The sequence below is a fragment of the Heptranchias perlo genome, chromosome 4 (genome assembly GCF_035084215.1).
Source record: "Heptranchias perlo isolate sHepPer1 chromosome 4, sHepPer1.hap1, whole genome shotgun sequence".
Taxonomy (NCBI): Eukaryota; Metazoa; Chordata; class Chondrichthyes; order Hexanchiformes; family Hexanchidae; genus Heptranchias; species Heptranchias perlo.
The window spans coordinates 17,179,518-17,197,540 of record NC_090328.1 but is presented as its reverse complement, the minus strand read 5'-3'; the positions used below and the strand labels follow the sequence as shown (position 1 = coordinate 17,197,540).

At 40.2% G+C, this 18,023-nt stretch overlaps 1 protein-coding gene across 1 annotated transcript in view; it reads right to left on the bottom strand.

Moving 5' to 3' along the window:
• The window catches only part of neil3 (nei-like DNA glycosylase 3), a 41,240-nt gene extending 30,957 nt beyond the window's left edge, over positions 1–10,283 (bottom strand). Inside the window, exons 1-3 of the mRNA XM_067982527.1 lie at positions 10,178–10,283; positions 4,914–5,041; positions 984–1,118 (exon numbers count right to left, since the gene is read on the bottom strand). Coding sequence (XP_067838628.1) covers positions 984–1,118; positions 4,914–5,041; positions 10,178–10,270 — 356 coding nt within the window. The 5' untranslated portion in view covers positions 10,271–10,283. The remainder of the gene's footprint in view (positions 1–983; positions 1,119–4,913; positions 5,042–10,177) is intronic.
• Positions 10,284–18,023: the final 7,740 nt, after the last annotated feature.

Genomic DNA, 18,023 nt, shown 5'->3' with positions numbered 1-18,023 from the left:
TCGTTTTCAAAGCAAATGTCACATATGGTAGCTCTCAAGAACTTTATTTATCCAAAGATCAAGACATCAAAAAGAGGAATAAACAACAGGTCATATCTTGTGAATCTTCTGGAATTCTTTGAGATAACTAAATTAGTACACAAGGATCACAGAGTAATGCATTTACTGCAATTTTCAATAGGTATTTTATAATACCACATTTGAACCTTTCAACGACTTTTAATCTTAAAGAATTAACAGATTGGATGGCTGGATTGAAGACTGCCTTGGTAAAAGAAGGTACGAGGAAGTGGGAACAGTGCCTATCAGATTCCGTAGGAGTCTTCTGGGACAGGCTAGATGAACTGCAATCTCTTCTAGTCCTGTGCCTTCCTATGTTTTATTTTGTGACTCCCTGCTATTCAATCTTCATAAGTGGTTCTGGAGGATGGTACTTTCAGTATTCCAAAATTTACTGACAGCACTAAGCTTTGCAGCCAGGTGATTAGTGTAAAAGGTACATAAAAATAATACAAGAGTCTATGAGAGCACAAAAAGTAGGAAAGGGAAATAAAGGGATATGGGAACAAAGCGAGAATACGGCTCATGCGAAGGATAAACATGACTACTGACTTATTGAGCCAAATAATCCGTTTCCGTGTTGTAACTTCTATGTAATTCTGCTGTTACTTTGATCAGTGTTCTCTCCATTGTTGCTACATCTCATGCTGTGATTTATTGCACAACTATTGAGGGAAAAAAGGCATATATTTGCCTAAGTAATGACTGGATGGCCTATAATTAAACCTGGACGTAGGAAATAAATCTGGGGTGATGAAAACACACACACTGATCTATTACCTAGAATCCTGTTTTAAGCTTCAAATAATTTTGAAATCAAATTTGTAATTTATTTTCAGAGATTAAGGCAACATAGATATCGATGAATAAAATTAAAATGAAGCATGAAAATAAAGCAGATAATGCAGTTTATACTCAATCACCTGTTATCGACTGTGCAGTCAAAGAAGCAAATCAAATCACTGGTCAGCTGGATCTCCAAAACTGCTGGGGCTCCACCGTTGTGCCTTCTCTCAGATGAATTGATACGCATTGAACCATGCATGCCAAAATGTACCCTGGGATGGTATACAAGTAAGATTTGCACAGATTTTATTTAAATATTTAAAACATATGTTGAAGATTTAAATATTTCAAACCAAGTGTGCATCAGAATTTTTCTTGAATGTACCTGCAGATGATCCCTGTAAAGCTAAAGACCAAGTCAAATCAAAATTTGACTTGGTCTTTAGCTTTATAGAGATCATCAAATCAAAATCAAGCATTCTTGGTGGCTGATGCTCTCATCAATGCAAAACACTGAGGCAACAAAAAGGCAAAATGTTGCTCTAACTTTGAAATGACCATTAAATGGATTAAGAATTTCAAGCGTGAATGAATATGACAAGACAAGTGCATGCAATGTAGAAGCAGATAAATAGATGTAGAGTCTTGCATCTAACTTACATCTGAAAAATAGAGAAAGGCAGTCATTTCATGCTGGTTTCCTCTAACCTTGAGTCAACTCCTGCCAATCTGCAGACTTCCTATTCAAAAGTAATTAAATTATCCTGTAATTGACCAAAGCATGCGCTGACTTACAGTTTTACTGTGCGACCTTAAAGGGACAAATTAAAAAACAGTACACCATTAGCAGCAAAATAATAATTACAGTACCACATAATAGACTTGTTCGCAAAATTGATGCCCATGGGATTAAAGGGGCAGTTGCTTCATGAATACGAAATTGGCTAAGGAACAGAAAGCAGAGAGTAGTGATGAACGGTTGTTTTTCAGACTGGAGGGCAGTGTCCCCCAGGGGTCAGTGTTGGGGCCACTGCTCTTTTTGATACATATTAATGACCTGGACTTGGGTATACAGGGCATAACTTCAAAGTTTGCAGATGACACAAAACTCAGAAATGTAGTAAACAGTTAGGAGGATAGTAACAGACGACAGGAGTCTGACTGAGGAGTAAGACAGACTGATGAAATGGGCAAACGGGTGGTAGATGAAATTAAACGCAGAGAAGTGCGAAGTGATTAATTCTGGTAGGAAGAATGAGGAGAGGCAATATAAACTAAATGGTACAATTTTAAAGGGGTGCAGGAACAGAGAGGCCTGGAGGTGTATGTATTCAAGTCTTGAAGGTGGCAGGACAAGTTGAGAAGGCTGTTAAAAAGGCATCCGGGATCCTTGGCTTTATAAATGGAGGCATAGAGTACAAAAGCAAGGAAGCTATACTAAACCTTTATAAAACACTGGTTAGGCCCCAGCTGGAGTACTGTGTCCAATTCTGCGGACCACACTTTAGGAAGGATGTCAACGCCTTAGAGAGGGAGGTTTACTAGAATGGTACCTGGGATGAAGGACTTCAGTTATGTGGAGAGACTAGAGAATCTGGGGTTGTTCTCCCTAGAGCAAAGGAGGTTAAGGGGAGATTTGACAGTTTCTCCTTATTTACTCTGTTTCCAGTGGCAAAAGGGTAGGTAACCAGAGGACACAGATTTAAGGTGATTGGCTGAAGTACCAGAGGCGATATGAAGAAAACATTTTTTATACAGCAAGTTGTTATAATCTGGAATGTACTGCCTGAAAGAGTGATGGAAGCAGATTCAACAACTTTCATAAGGGAATTGGATAAATACTTGAAGTGGAAAAATTTGCAGGGCTATGGGGAAAGAGGAGGGGAGTGGGACTAATTGAATAGCTCTTTCAAGGAGCCGGCACAGGCATGATGGTCAAAATGGCCTCCTTCTGTGCTGTATCATTCTATGGTCATCGAATAAGAGCAATGTCACAGAAGGTATTAAACTCATTTAAAAACACTAATCGTTTTCTCAGTATTATCAATAGAGATGTTGATCTAAAACTCTATTTATGGACTAACGCCACATCTTATTTGCACAAACTGTACATGTAAATTATTTGGTCAGTTCACTCGTGAAATAAAACTTTTTATGTCCTCCCCTCAGTGGGTACAATACTTCCCACGGAACCAGAAAGATTCCAGATTTAGATCCGGGATCTATGCCAAGTTAGTTCCTCTCAACAAGGGCAGTCAATTGTTCCTAATATCTCCCTGGGCTAAGGGAGAGAATATTCAGCTAGGGTTCCTACTAATCGCTATCTGATTATCCCTGCTAGAAAGTGCATGTTCTTGGATGTCAGAAGACAGGATTGGCTCAGCTGTAAACCTTCCCCCACCCCAAAATGAATAGCTGGCTGACACATGCCGTCAGGCTCACATGTGAAGAACGACCACTTGGGCAAGATACACAGCGATGGCCTGGGCAAACATACACCAGGACAAGTATGTTCGTATGCAAGACAAAGGCTTGAGGAGGCTGATTTTTAAAAAAATTCACAGCTGTCCATAGATTGACCTCTGTCTCTTACCTAATAGTGTTAAGTTATAATGCACTCAAGAATGAAACTAGAAAAAGCGATATATCCCATTGATTCCAGTCTTTTCAACGTTTGATGTACAATTCTTACTTCATGGCTTTGAATCTCAACTTTTGTTAATCTGTTAAGCCGATATAACCGTCACGGCATTGCAAAAGGCAATTCATTACTTGGAGATATTTTGACAAATTTAAATGCAAATGTTATTGTACTGAATGCATATTTAATGTCACATTACTATAGCACATTTCAAATTTCTTTGTAGATTAAGAGAGAAGCAAAGATACATATGGATTTTGGCAATTCAGAGAACTTGGGAGCAGATGTAAAATTTCCAGTGAGTGAGTGAAGAGCCAAATACACCTTATTTAACACTTCCTCTCCAAACCAGGGTAGGTTTTCATCGGCTCAGCCTTTCAGAAATTTAATAGAACAGTTTGTGTTTGGTGCACACACGAGGCCAAGGTACAACTTAAAAGTCTTAAAAGTTCACATTTACCGATAACTGTATCATATAGTTGTAAATAAACATTTGAGTACCTGTTGCAACCCAAACACTGGCATTCCAAATTGCCTTGAGATTGTAATTGTAGCTTATCACGGTCCAGTGGAACAAAACAGAACAAAACCCACACAGTATCAAAAGCCATGTGTGTGTAGAAATATAACTGCCGAAGCTGGCACTGTTTGAGCTACATCTCAGTATTGCATCCACGGGCAAATTTAAATTCTATATTAGTACAAGCCAAAGCATTAGCAGTCAAACAAATTCCAGATGTCATTTATCAGCAGCATCATTACTGTATCATTTTTGGAGTAGGCACTGAAGTTATGGTATATCTTGAAAGAATGGCTTTATCACAGTTTCTTTCAGTTTTACAAGATATGTCCATAATAGTTCACTGCAGCAAAATATTTGATCACTAAGTCAGCTCTAGAGACCAATTAGAAATACATTATACAAACTAGTTGATCCCTTGTGACATTGTTAGAGACCATTCAGTAATACTTTATACCTATAAACTTTCAGGAATTTAGGATCCCCAATGGCTTAGTAATTAGCTGCACCAAGCCATACTATTCTACATATCACTGCAACATTTGCATTACTTTTAATAAAGCTTCACAGACAAACATGATGCTCAGTGGAAAATCCTACACTTTTCATTGATTTTATGAGGACTGCAGGTAGGCAGTTGTATTTCTCATTTTGTAACTCCCAAATTCTTACCCATGCCCCCTCCAAGTTACATGATGAAAAGGAACAGCAGCCAAGGGCATAGCCATCAATGAATGACTGTCCCAGTAGAGAAATTACCAGTGATGTCAGTCAAGACAAGGTTGAAACCTGAATTTCCTACTTAAGTATCCAATGTTGCTGTTACAGGATTGCCACAATAAAAGTCCCCTTTGAACAAGAGCCCGGTGTTTTCCATTCAGTAGAAAAAAATACAAGATACACTACCTTAATGCAGTTAAGCCAAAATATATGAAAAGTTCTTTGCCCAATGTCTTCACACCAGTGTAAACCTTTCCTTTCAGCAGTCCGAAGCCATCCTGACAGGAAACCTTCTGCCCGCATACTTGCGTAGTCTGAAGGATAGCATAAAAGAAAAACATATCGGTCTTTCAAAATTCTCAAATAATTTTTGCGCTTAAAAAGTTTGAATTATCCAATAATCTGAATTAAGCAATGCAATTCAGTCCCCATTTTGAAGTCATATGCCTGTCCTTATTTTTAATAAGATACTTTAACTATAAATAATTTAAAGTCGAATAGCAAAAGTTAGGAACATAGGAACAGGACTAGGCCATTCAGCCCCTCGAGTATGTTCTGCCATTCAATTAGATTATGGCTGATATGTATCTTAACTCCATTTACCCACCTTGGTTCCATATCCCTTAATACCCTTACCTAACAAAAATAGATCAATCTCAGTTTTGAAATTTTCAACTGACCCCCAGCCTCAATACCTTTTTGGGAGAAGGGAGTTCCAGATTTCCACTACCCTTTGTGTGAAGAAGTGCTTCCTGACGTCACCCCTGGCTCTAATTTTAAGGTTATGCCCCCTTGTTCTGGACTCCCCCACCAGAGGAAATAGTTTCTATCTACCCTATCAAATCCTTTAATCATCTTAGGTCACCCCTTAATCTTCTATATTCAAGGGAATACAAGCCTAGTCTAATACAACCTGTCCTCATAACTTAACCCTTTTAGCCCCGGTCTCATTCTTTTAAATCTTCGCTGCACCCCCTCCAAGGCCAATATATCCTTCCTGAGGTGCAGTGCCCAGAACTGAACACAGTACTTCAGATGAATTGTAACCAAAGCTTTATTCAACTGTAGCACAACTTCCATTCTTTTGCGTTCCAGCCCCTTTGAGATGGAGGCTTTTCATTAGCTTTTTAAATTATTTTTTGTACCTGTCCATTAGCTTTTAATGATTTCTGTACATGGACCCCTAAATCTCTCTACTCTTCCACAGTTCCTAGTTTATCACAATTTAGAAAATACTGCGATCTAACTTTCTTAGGTCCAAAGTGGATGACCTCACATTTCCCACTTTGAACTCGATCTGCCACAGTTTTGCCCATTCACTTAATCAATCAATGTTCCTTTGCAGCTTTCTGCTCCCATCTACACTATTTACTGTATATTTACATACATATTTAGAACCTCTGTATAATTGTTTATTATAGTACCACCATTAATGTCTGCATGAGGGAGAAAGGAATAGAAAGTTATGCTGATAGGGATGGATGACGAAGGGTGGGAGGAGGCTCGTGTGGATAATAACCACTGGCATAGATCAGTTGGGCAAAATGTCCTGTTTCTGTGCTGCAAATTCTATAAAATATATGTAACATGTAATTTATAGTGCCCATTTATATACTGCCTGTATATTTATAGTGTCCTTTTCTTCATATCATAAGAACATAAGAAATAGGAGCAGAAGTAGGCCATACAGCCCCTCGAGCCTGCTCCACCATTCAATAAGATCATGGCTGATCTACCTCAACTCCATTTTCCTGCCCTATCCCCATATCTCTTGATACCCTTAGTGTCCAAATAGCCATCGATCTCAACCTTGAATATACTCAACGACTGAGCATCCACAGCCTTCTGGGGTAGAGAATTCCAAAGGTTCACAACCCTAAGAAATTTTTCCTCATCTCGTTCCTAAATGGCCAACCCCTTACCTTGAGACTATGACCCCTAGTTCTAGACTCTCCAGCCAGGAGAAACAGCCTCAGCATCTACCCTGTCAAGCCCTTGAAGAATTTTATACGTTTCAATGAGATCACCTCTCATTCTTCTAAACGCCAAAGAACATGGGCCCATTCTACTCAATTTCTCCTCATAGGACAACCTTCTCATCCCAGGAATCAATCTAGTGAACCTTCATTGCACCGCCTCTAAGGCAAGTATATCCTTCCTTAGGTAAGGAAACCAAAACTGTACACAGTACTCCAGTTGTGGTCTCACCAGAGCCCTATATAATTCCAGCAAACCTCCTTACAATAAAGGCTAACATACCATTTGCCTTCCTAATTGTTTGCTGTACCTGCATGTTAACTTTCTGTGATTCATGCACAAAGACACCCAAATCCCTGACTACCAACATTTCTTAGTCTCTCACCTTTTAAAAAAATATTCTGCTTTTTTATTCTTCCTACCAAAGTGGATAATTTGACAATTCCCCATATTATACTCCGTCTGCCTCCTTCTCGCCCACTCACTTAACCTGTCTATATACCTTTGCAGCCTCTTTGCGTCCTCCTCACTGCTTACTTTCCCATCTAGCTTTGTATCATCAGCAAACCTGGATACATTACACTCAGTCCCTTCATCTAAGTCATTGATATATATTATAAACAGCTGAGGCCCAAGCACTGATCCTTGCGGCACCCCACTAGTTACAACCTGGCGACCTGAAAATGACCCATTTATTCCTACTCTCTGTTTTGTCCGTTAACCAATCCTCAATCCATGCTAATACATTACCACCAATCCCATGAGCCCTAACCTTGTGTAACAACTTTTTATGTGGTACCTTATTGAATGCCTTTTGAAAGTCCAAATATACTACATCCACTGGTTCCCCCTTATCTAACCTGCTAGTTACACCTTCAAAAAAACTCTGAGATCTGTTAAACACGCTTTCATAAAACTGTGTTGATTCTGCCCAATCATATTATGATTTTCTAAGTGCCCTGTTACTACATCCTTAATAATAGATTCTAGCATTTTCCCTATTACTGATATCGGGCTAACTGGCCTATAGTTCCCTGTTTTCTCTCACCCTCCTATTTTGAATAGCAGGGTTACATTTGCTACCTTCCAATCCACAGGGGCCATTCTGGAAGATCAAAACCAATGCATTCACTATCTCTGTAGCTACCTCTTTTGAAACCCTAAACCCTGTCTGTATACATCTACTGCCTGTACATCTATATAGTGAAACCCTAGGATGTAGGTCCAGGGGATTTGTTGGCTTTCAATCCTATTAGTAAAGAAAAAGTACTGGAAAAACTAATATTAATTACTTTATGTTCCTCACTCTCATTAGACCCATGGTTCCCCACTATTTCCAGTTTGTTTTTTGTGTCTTCTACTGTGAACACAGATACAAAATATTTGTTTAACATCTCTGCCATTTCCTTATTCCCCATTATAATTTCTCCAGTCTCTGCCTCTAAGAGACCCAACATTTACTTTCTCTAATCTATTCCTTTTTACATAAAATTGTAGAAACCCTCACAATCTGTTTTTATATTTCTTGTTAGTTTAGCCTCATATACAATATTATCCCTCTTTATTTCTTCGTCATCCTTTGCTGATTTCTAAAATCCTCCCAATCCCCAGGCTTACTACTCATTTTAGCAACATTGTACACATCTTCTTTTAGTCTAATACTATCCTTAACTTCTCTAGTTAGGCACGGTTGGATCATTTTTCCCGTGGAGTTTTTATTCCTCAAGCAAATGCATAATCATTGAGAATTATGAATTATTTCTTTAAATGTTCGCCATTGCTTATCTACCGTTATACCTTTTAATCTAATTTCCTAATCTGCCTTAGACAAGTCGCCCTTCATACCTATGTGATTGGCTATGTTTAAATTTAAGACCCTAGTTTCAGACTTAACTACATTACTCAAACTCAATATGAAATTCGATCAAATTACGATCACTCTACCCCATAGGATCCTGAACTATAAAATTACTAATTAACCCTGTCTTATAACACAATACTAGATCTAAAACAGCCTGTTCCCTGATAGTTTTCTAGAACAGTATGTCGAGGAACCTGTCTCAAATGCATTCCATGAACTCATCCTCCAAACTACTTTTGCCAATTTGGTTTGCCAATCTATATGAAGTTTCAAGTCCTCCATGATTATTGCATTACCTTGTTACATGCTTCTCTAATTTCTTGATTTATACTCTGTCCAACATTATAACTACTGTTAAAGGGCCTATAAACTACTCCCACCAGTGTTTTCTGCCCCTTTTTATTTCTTAGCTCCACCCACACTGATTCTACAGCCTCATTTTCTGAGCTAAGATCCATTCTCGCTATTGCCTTTATCTCATCCTTTGCCTTCAGGGCTACCCCTCCTTTTACATTTTGCCTATCTTTCTAAAATTCAAGTGCCCTGGAATATTTAGTTCTCAACCTTGGTCACCCTAGAACCATATCAGTGACGGCTATGGCCTGCACATCTGCACGGTGTCCGCACACGGCCAGCACATCTGCACGGTGTCCATTTGCATCTACTGCCTGTACATCTATATAGTGTCCCTATCCATCTACTGCCTGTATATTTTGTGTCCAGTTATATATTGTTTGTATATTTACTGTCCATTCATATACTGCCTGTATTTTTTTTACTCATTCATGGGATGTGGGCATCGCTGGCAGGGCCAGCATTTATTGCCCATCCCTAATTGCCCTTGAGAAGGTGGTGGTGAGCCGCCTTCTTGAACCGCTGCAGTCCGTGTGGTGACGGTTCTCCCACAGTGCTGTTAGGTAGGGAGTAACAGAATTTTGACCCAGCGACGATGAAGGAACGGCGATATATTTCCAAGTCGGGATGGTGTGTGACTTGGAGGGGAACGTGCAGGTGATGTTGTTCCCATGTGCCTGCTGCTCTTGTCCTTCTAGGTGGTAGAGGTCGCGGGTTTGGGAGGTGCTGTTGAAGAAGCCTTGGCGAGTTGCTGCAGTGCATCCTGTAGATGGTACACACTGCAGCCACAGTGCGCCGGTGGTGAAGGGAGTGAATGTTTAGGGTGGTGGATGGGGTGCCAATCAAGCGGGCTGCTTTATCCTGGATGGTGTCGAGCTTCTTGAGTGTTGTTGGAGCTGCACTCATCCAGGCAAGTGGAGAGTATTCCATCACACTCCTGACTTGTGCCTTGTGGATGGTGGAAAGGCTTTGGGGAGTCAGGAGGTGAGTCACTCGCCGCAGAATACCCAGCCTCTGACCTGCTCTCGTAGCCACAGTATTTATATGGCTGGTCCAGTTAAGTTTCTGGTCAATGGGGGTGATGATGGTGGGGGATTCGGCGATGGTAATGTCCACTTATTTATATATCATTTGTACATTTATAGTGTCCAGTTATATACTCTATATATAGTGTCCATTTTATATACCGCCTGTCTCTTCATAGTGTCCATTTATTGATAATACTGTCTCTATATTTACAGTACGTCTCTTCACTCACCGCACTCCCTCTCAGCTCCACAACCCTCTGTCCTTCTTTGACTCGGGTCCTTATCTTCTCCCCGTTTAACGTACACCCGGGCCCTTCCACCATGGCCACCCGTCAGTTGATGCGAAGCAAGAATTGAATTGAATTGAAGGTACCGGGGAGCGAGCGGGGAGCTGGAAAACCCGCCAAAAACATTCAAAACGGCAGCGCGCGGAATGCCGGCAGATTCAAAATAACGGACAGCCGGGAGATCACGTGGGGCGGGGCCAGTGCAAGGTATCGCGAGAAGGGTCTCGGTAGAAGAGGGAGTCACTCGTTCGAGGGGCCACTCAGCCATTTGGAGGGATGCATTCATCTTGCTGAAGGAAGTCACGCCCTTAGATCCCAAAGGAGTCAGACTTCCCTTAATGTTAACACACTTAGTGTGCTGTGGCTTCAGGTTCCTTCATGTCTTTTTTCCAGCCCTGTGTTGCCACAAGTAACCTCCATCCTGTTGCTCATCCCTCACACACACTCTGCACAGCAACATACTTCTTATTCCCATATACACCGTGTGCCCCCCCTGCCCAGTAACATACTTATTCCCACACACACACCCTGTGACCCTCCTACACCCGTCTACCTCTTCTGCCCACGCACACACCACACCCTGTGACTCACACCCATCTACTCCTCATCCCCATACGTGCCCTGTGTTCCTGCCATATTAATTCCTGTAAATGTTTGGAACAGACAAGTTAAGGTGCCATTGAGGTTAAGGTGTTAGATTTGCATTTAAATAAGGTCCTTTCACATCTTCAGGATTTCACAACCAATGAATTATTTTTGAAATGTAGTCACTGTAGTTATGTAGCAAAATGCACACCTAATTTGCACACAATAGTAGTGATATGAATGACCATTTAATCTTTTTTGGTGGTGTTGACTGACTATTGGCCAGGGAGAACTCCCTGCTCTTCAAAATAGTGCCATAAAATCTCTTACATCTCCCTGAACAGGCAGTGTAGTCACTGTTATAATGTAGGAAATGTGGCAGCCAGTTTGTGCACAGCAAGCTCCCACAAACGGCAATGTGATAATGACCAGATCATCTGATTTTTTTTAGTGTTGTTGGTTGAAGGATAAATATTGGCCAGGACATTGGAGAGAACTCCTTTGCTCTTCTTGTAAATAGTGCCATGGGATTTTTTACGTCCACCTGAGGGCGGACATCTAACATCTCACCCAATGGCAGCACCTCCAACAGTGCAGCACTCCCTCAGTGCTGCACTGGAGTGTCAGCCTAGATTATGTGCCCAAGTCTGTGGAGTAGGACTTGAACACGCAACCTTCTGATTGCTACTTCTGAGGTAAGTGTGCTACCACTGAGCGACAGCTGACACCATAAGATGAATATCTGAATATAAACTACTTTCAGTCTGCAAGTTTATAATGGTGAGGTCTGACTGTCCTATGAACAGTTGCTTTACTGAGATCATTTCTACCAACAACCCATTGTTATTACTGTCAGGAAGTACGAGACCAGAATTATTGCCTAGGTATTTTAATAGTTAAAAAAATGTGCCTATTAGCTTTGCATTGTTGCTCAAACAAAACACACAGCTATAGTTGTTCAGAAATTAAGCTGACATTTGACAACACTATATATACACTATATAACTCTATGGGAACATGAGTCTGACTTTTGACATAAATCAACTTAGCTAAAGTTAGCTGGCATCATATAAAATAAATTATTATTTGCACTTCAGCATGGTGTATGTCAAATAAGTATAATTTACCATTTAAGGTTAATGAAATACATGGGCCAGCTCTGGTATGTGGGTTTATGTCCTTCAAATGATGATGAACAGAATTAATTTGGCATCTGTGCATAAATATTTCACAAATCTCAATTAGATTTTAAAGTTTAAGTATCCCAATTCCAGTAAACTTCTTCTCATTAGTGTTGTTTATTTCATTGTTTAATCCATTTCATATATTGCTTAATGTCAACTTGGCTTCTATCCACTCCATTCTGTTCTGCAACATACTTTTTGTGTCAGTTCTGGGCTAGTGCTTTGAATGAATAGGTTTTTATTTATTTTTAATTGTTAACTATTTATCCTGTTTGGTGATATTTGTGCTTAACAGAGGAGAGTGTATCTTTACTGGAGAATGGGCAACTTTTGGATCCCAGTGTGGGCACCAAGCATTGTTATGTCAGGCAAAGCTGGGCCAGATCCGGAGAGAAGCTTTCGACAGTTTAACTTAACCCCATTTGTGAAAAGCACCAATACTGCAGCGATGTGAATTTTCCCAGGGTAGCCAACCCTATGGCCTCTCTAAATAACTGCCAATTGTTTGGCAAATTACAAACAGTTTAATGGCTCATTTAATCTCAGACCCTTATGGCTAGAAAATAAGAAACTTTCAATCAATCAACTGGATTATATACTCACTGTATTTGAATCAGGGTACTTTCTGCCTTTCTTTCTCGAGTCTTGTGAGCATTGAAACAATGCACGTTAATGTGTCACATGAAACCCTCAACACCCTTTGGGTTATTCTCTTGGCAATCCACTGCTTATTACAAATTATTATTTTTGCTGGCCCCATCGGAGACAGTGCGGGTAATTTTCATTTTGGGAGTGGGTGGAAAACTGACGTTTGCAGATTGACCGTCGTTATACTCTCTCCTCAATTTTCCTCTCCAGTGACTTCAACGGAAAGGAAAATCATACGGGGTGTATAATGGGTGGCCAATCTGCAACTGCCAGATTTCCATTGGCGCCAAAAATGAAACTACACCCAGGCATTGCAGTTTGGGCTGTTTCTCAACTCCTTTATCTTGTGCCATGGCAAAAAAGGCAATTTTCATAAGCAGACTGTGTCTCCTATGAACTGAACCCCGCACCTTTATATGTGTTGTGGATGAGTTAGTGGGATCAGGTTTAACAATTAACCCCTAAGCATGGAATATTGTTCAGTGGAGATCGCACGGACTGCCCACCACATTCTCCTGTCTCTTCTGAAATGCAAAAAGCAGCACACTGCCAGACCAATGCATAGAGGTCTTGAAACAGTCTTTCATAAACTTCACAATGCAATGTTGTTCACGGCCAATGTAAAATTCCAGTTAACCCAAGGAGCTTGGTTCTTTTGCCAAAACTAAAGGTAACTAATTACTCATATTTATTTACAGGTTAAATAATTAACCAGAAGTATAATGATACAGCAAGATACTGAATCAACACAATATAAAAATAAAATTAGAATCAGCACACAGGATTAATAAACTCATTTTAAAACATGGTTCTAATAGAGTATAATAAGCAATGGGGGTCATTTTGACTTTGGACGACAGTATAAAATGTACAATTTCTGATCAGCTGGCCATTTTACATCTCTCCCACTTTTCATTTCCAATGAAGTCAATGGAAGAGAAAATCTGGAGAGATGTATAACAGGCGGCTGATCCGATATCATCTGTTTTACACTATTGTCCAAAGTCAAAATTACCCCCAGTGTATCTATTAGATGAAACAGTCTTTCATAGACTTCGCAATGCAGTGTTGTACATGGCCAATGTAAATTTCCAGTTAACCCAAGGAGCTTGGCTCTTTTGCCAAAACTAAAGGTAAGAAACCAAAGAGGTGAATTTTGTCATAGGATATCTTTAATGTTAAATTTATTTGGAGTCTTGGTTAGACCACACTTGGAGTACTGTGTGCAGTTCTAGCCTCATCCTACGAAAAGGATATTAAAGCACTGGAGAAAGTCCAGAAAAGATTTTCAAAGGGTATTACCAGAATTGCGAGGCTGCAACCATTAGGAAAAATTGAGCAGGCTGGGGCTCTTTACTCTGAAAATAAGAAGACTAAGGAGAGACCTGATAGAAGTCTTTAACATTATGAAAGGGTTCAATAGGGTGGACGTGGAGAAACTGTTTCCACTTGTGGGTGAGCCCAGAACAAGGGGGCATGAATATAAGATGGCCATGAACAGATGAAACAAAGAATCTAGGAGGAATTTACAAAGGGAGTGGTGAGAATGCGGAACTCACTGCCACATGGAGTGGTTGAAGCAAATCGCATTGATGCATTTAACGGGAGACTTGCTGCATACTTGCAAAGGGGTTGGAGTACAAGAGTAAGAAAGTTTTACTACAATTGTACAGGGCTTTGGTGAGACCTCACCTGGAGTATTGTGTACAGTTTTAGTTTCCTTACCTAAGGAAGGATAGACTTGCCTTGGAGGCAGTGCAACAAAGGTTCAATAGATTGATTCCTGGGATGAGAGGGTTGTCCTGTGAGGAGAGATTGGGCAGAATGGGCCTATGCTCTCTGGAGTTTAGAAGAATGAGAGATGATCTCATCGAAACATATAAGATTCTGAGGGGGCTTGACAGGGTAGATGCTGAGAGGCTGTTTCCCCTGGTGGAGAGTCTAGAACAAGGGGGCATAGTCACAGGATAAGGGGTCGGACATTTAGGGCTGAGATGAGGAAGAATTTCTTCATTCAGAGGGTGGTGAATCTTTGAAATTCTTACCCCAGAGGGCTGTGGATACTGAGTCATTGAATATATTCAAGGCTGAGATAGATAGATTTTTGGACTCGAGGTGAATCAAGGGATATGGGGATTGGGTGGAAAAGTGGAGTTGAGGTTGAAGATCAGCCATGATTTTATTGAATGGCGGAGCAGGCTCGAGGGGCCATATGGCCTATTCCTGCTCCTATTTCTTATGCTCTTATATTCTTATACAAAAGGGAGAAGGGAATAGAAGGTTATAGCAGCAGGGTGGAAAGAGGTAATTAGAGAGAGAGGCGGCTGGTGTGGAGTATAAACACTGACATAGACCAGTTCGGCCAAATGGCCTGTTTCTGCGCTGTAGATTCAGTGTAACCTTTCATGTTAAAGCCACTTTTTGATGTAAACAAATAGACTGAGGACTCTTTCACCCTGTGAGGTGAGGAGACAATGCCTGGAACCTTGACATTTCCTTCATATACTTACCTTCATGGTTCAACAACAAAGAAATTAGAATTGTCCATTCCACTGTTCATTTATTTATTTCTAAACAAAAGCCTCAAAATAATGCAAAATCATTTTGGATGGATATTTCCCATCAAGCACACTGTGAGGGATTGATTGTACAGCCAGTTCCAGGCATTAGTCACCATTGACACAGAAGAATAAGCAATGATACTCTGATCGGGGACTCCTGGCAAGGAGCCATGCTTGCAGGGAGGCTAATTTCAAAATTGTAGCTGCAGTTCCTGATTTTCCATCCATTTGAATTAAGTGCTTGGGTTGATGTGCCTTTAATAATAAATATATCACAAAGGTGGCAGGTTCAATCTCCAGAAAGTCTCTTTCAGTAAAGAAAGGAAAGTTTTGAAATCTGGAGTTCTCTTCCCCCAAAAGAAATCTGGAATTCTCACCCCCATCTGGAAAGGGTGGTGAAAGCAGATTCAATAGTAACTTTCAAAAGGGAATTGGATATAGACTTGAAAAGGAAATATTTGCAGGGTTATGGGGAAAGAGCAGGGGAGTAGGACTAATTGGTTAGCTCTTCAAAGAGCCGGCACAGACACAATGGGCTGAATGGCCTCCTTCCATGCTGTATAATTCTATGATTCCATGGAAAGGCTGAATATGCTGGGACAATGGGAACTTTCAAGACTGAGATCAATAGATTTTTGTTCGTTAAAGGTATCACGTGATACGGAGCAAAGGTGGGAAAAGGGAGTTGGGATGCAGATCAGCCATGATCTAACTGAATAGCAAAGGAGGGGCTAAATGGCCTACTCCTGTTCCTAATGCTTCAATGAGTGAGAGGGCACTGGAAAGTGATTGATTCAAGTTGTGTTTTTTTTTTAATTGCCCTGATCATGATTAGATCTTTGAAGTATAACTCAGTGAATAACTTTATGTATCCCACTGCTCTGCATTGGTAATATGATACATATAAAATTATACCATTACAAATAAAAATTACTGAATGAAAGTTAGCTGAAACAGTTCCAGTTTCATACTGAGTATAACTCTTGAATTTCACCTGAGCTGTGTAAAAACATGGGCCTAGAAATTCAATGGAGCTGTGCTGTTTGTCAGGTGCAAAATAGGCAGTTAAGCATCCAATATGGCAGATGGGGCACACACATTTATTACACTCCGGAAGTGCGCCACATTAGTAAAGGCAGAAAAAGAGGTGACCAGGGCCCACGCCTGAAACAGGTGATCAGCGCCTCTGATAGTACAGTGTGCTGATAGTACTATCTACAGGATGCATTGCAGCAGCTCACCAAACTTGCTTTGATAGCATCTCATAGACCCACGACCTCTACCACCGAGAAGGACGAGGAGCAAATTAATGGGAATGCTACCATTTCAAGTTCACATTCAGTACGATTTTATTCTCTATTTAAAATTGAGTAATTACAGAAAGCACGTTCAACGCAGCCCATAATTGTTGATTTTAATACCTAACACTTCAAGAATTTTTGTGAAGTGAGGAGGAGGCAGTGTTTAGACATCTTTGGGCCAATATTCTTGTTGAAGTTTGTTTTTGGATGTTGGCAGCTCCATACAGGATATCCCAGTTAAACTTGAAAGCATGTTTATAATGGGAACCTGCCCAAGTGTGGTTCAAAGACAGAACAGGAAACAAAATGGATACAGTAAATCAAGGTGGTGTATCAATTAGTTATTTATTACCACTTCATCTAAGTAAGTTCACATAAATAAATATTTTTTAAAAATTTTAAGGCTTGTAGGACTGTAACCTGGCCATCTATCAATAAGGTTTAAACCAGATAAAATTGTCTCTAGCACTTAAAGCCTGGTTATGGTTTGTTTTTACTTTGCAGATATGCAAATGATTACCTCAGTGGGATTAAGCCAGCATCACAGATGCTGTTAATAAGTAAAGGCTCATAACAGTGACAGGAAAGACACTTTCAAAGGTGGAGCGAGGATACCAGGAGTGGAAGTCGAAAATAAATTAATACAGGTAGATATAATGCTTTTGAAAGTTTTTTCTTTGAACCCAAAGCATTGTACTCCACAACAGAAGGTTAAAATCATCCAGTAGGCAACATATGGACATTATCATGTGAAGCAAACAGTAAAAATAACTTTGTATGTCTTTCTGTGAGTATTATTTTGATTTCAGATGCATTTTACTTACAGTTTGTTCTGTCATCAAATCCCTGTTTGGGATGGGCAATAGTTATAGTTTGTTCTGTCAACAAATTCCAGCACCCAGGTCTTACTTTACAAATATTTATACTTTCAAAATCATCAGTAAATATAAAATAAATTGGGGGGGGGGGGGGGGGACACGATCTGATGTGGAAAAATTCTTCAAGTAAACATTCCTGGGTCTGTAGAAAACTTAAGTATACAGTGGAAGGTTGACTTTTGCAAAGGCTTGAGTTTAAAAATACAAATATTTTAATTAAATATAAGATTTTGTGCAATACAGTTCCAAACTATGGGTAAACCATGACAGTACTGATATCCTACAATCCAGTGGCACATCACCTTGTTAAACCAATGAGGTGTTAGCTGAGCCCACAGAACCTGATTCCATTGAAATTCCACCCTATGTAAAATGCCCAGTAAATTCTGGCTGGGGGAAGCAAGGAAATCTTTTGTTCCCCTCCGTCAAGTGGGTGTGTCTAGGGGGGTTCCTGGGCTACCTTAGATAGTCAGTCCAGTATGCCCTTACCAAGCCTCGATGGAACTCTTGCCAGCTGAGAAATGGCGTGAGTGATTTTTTTTATTCACTCATGGGATTTGGATGTCGCTGGCAAGGCCAACATTTATTGCCCATCCCAAATAGGGATTTGATGACAGAACAAACTGTAAGTA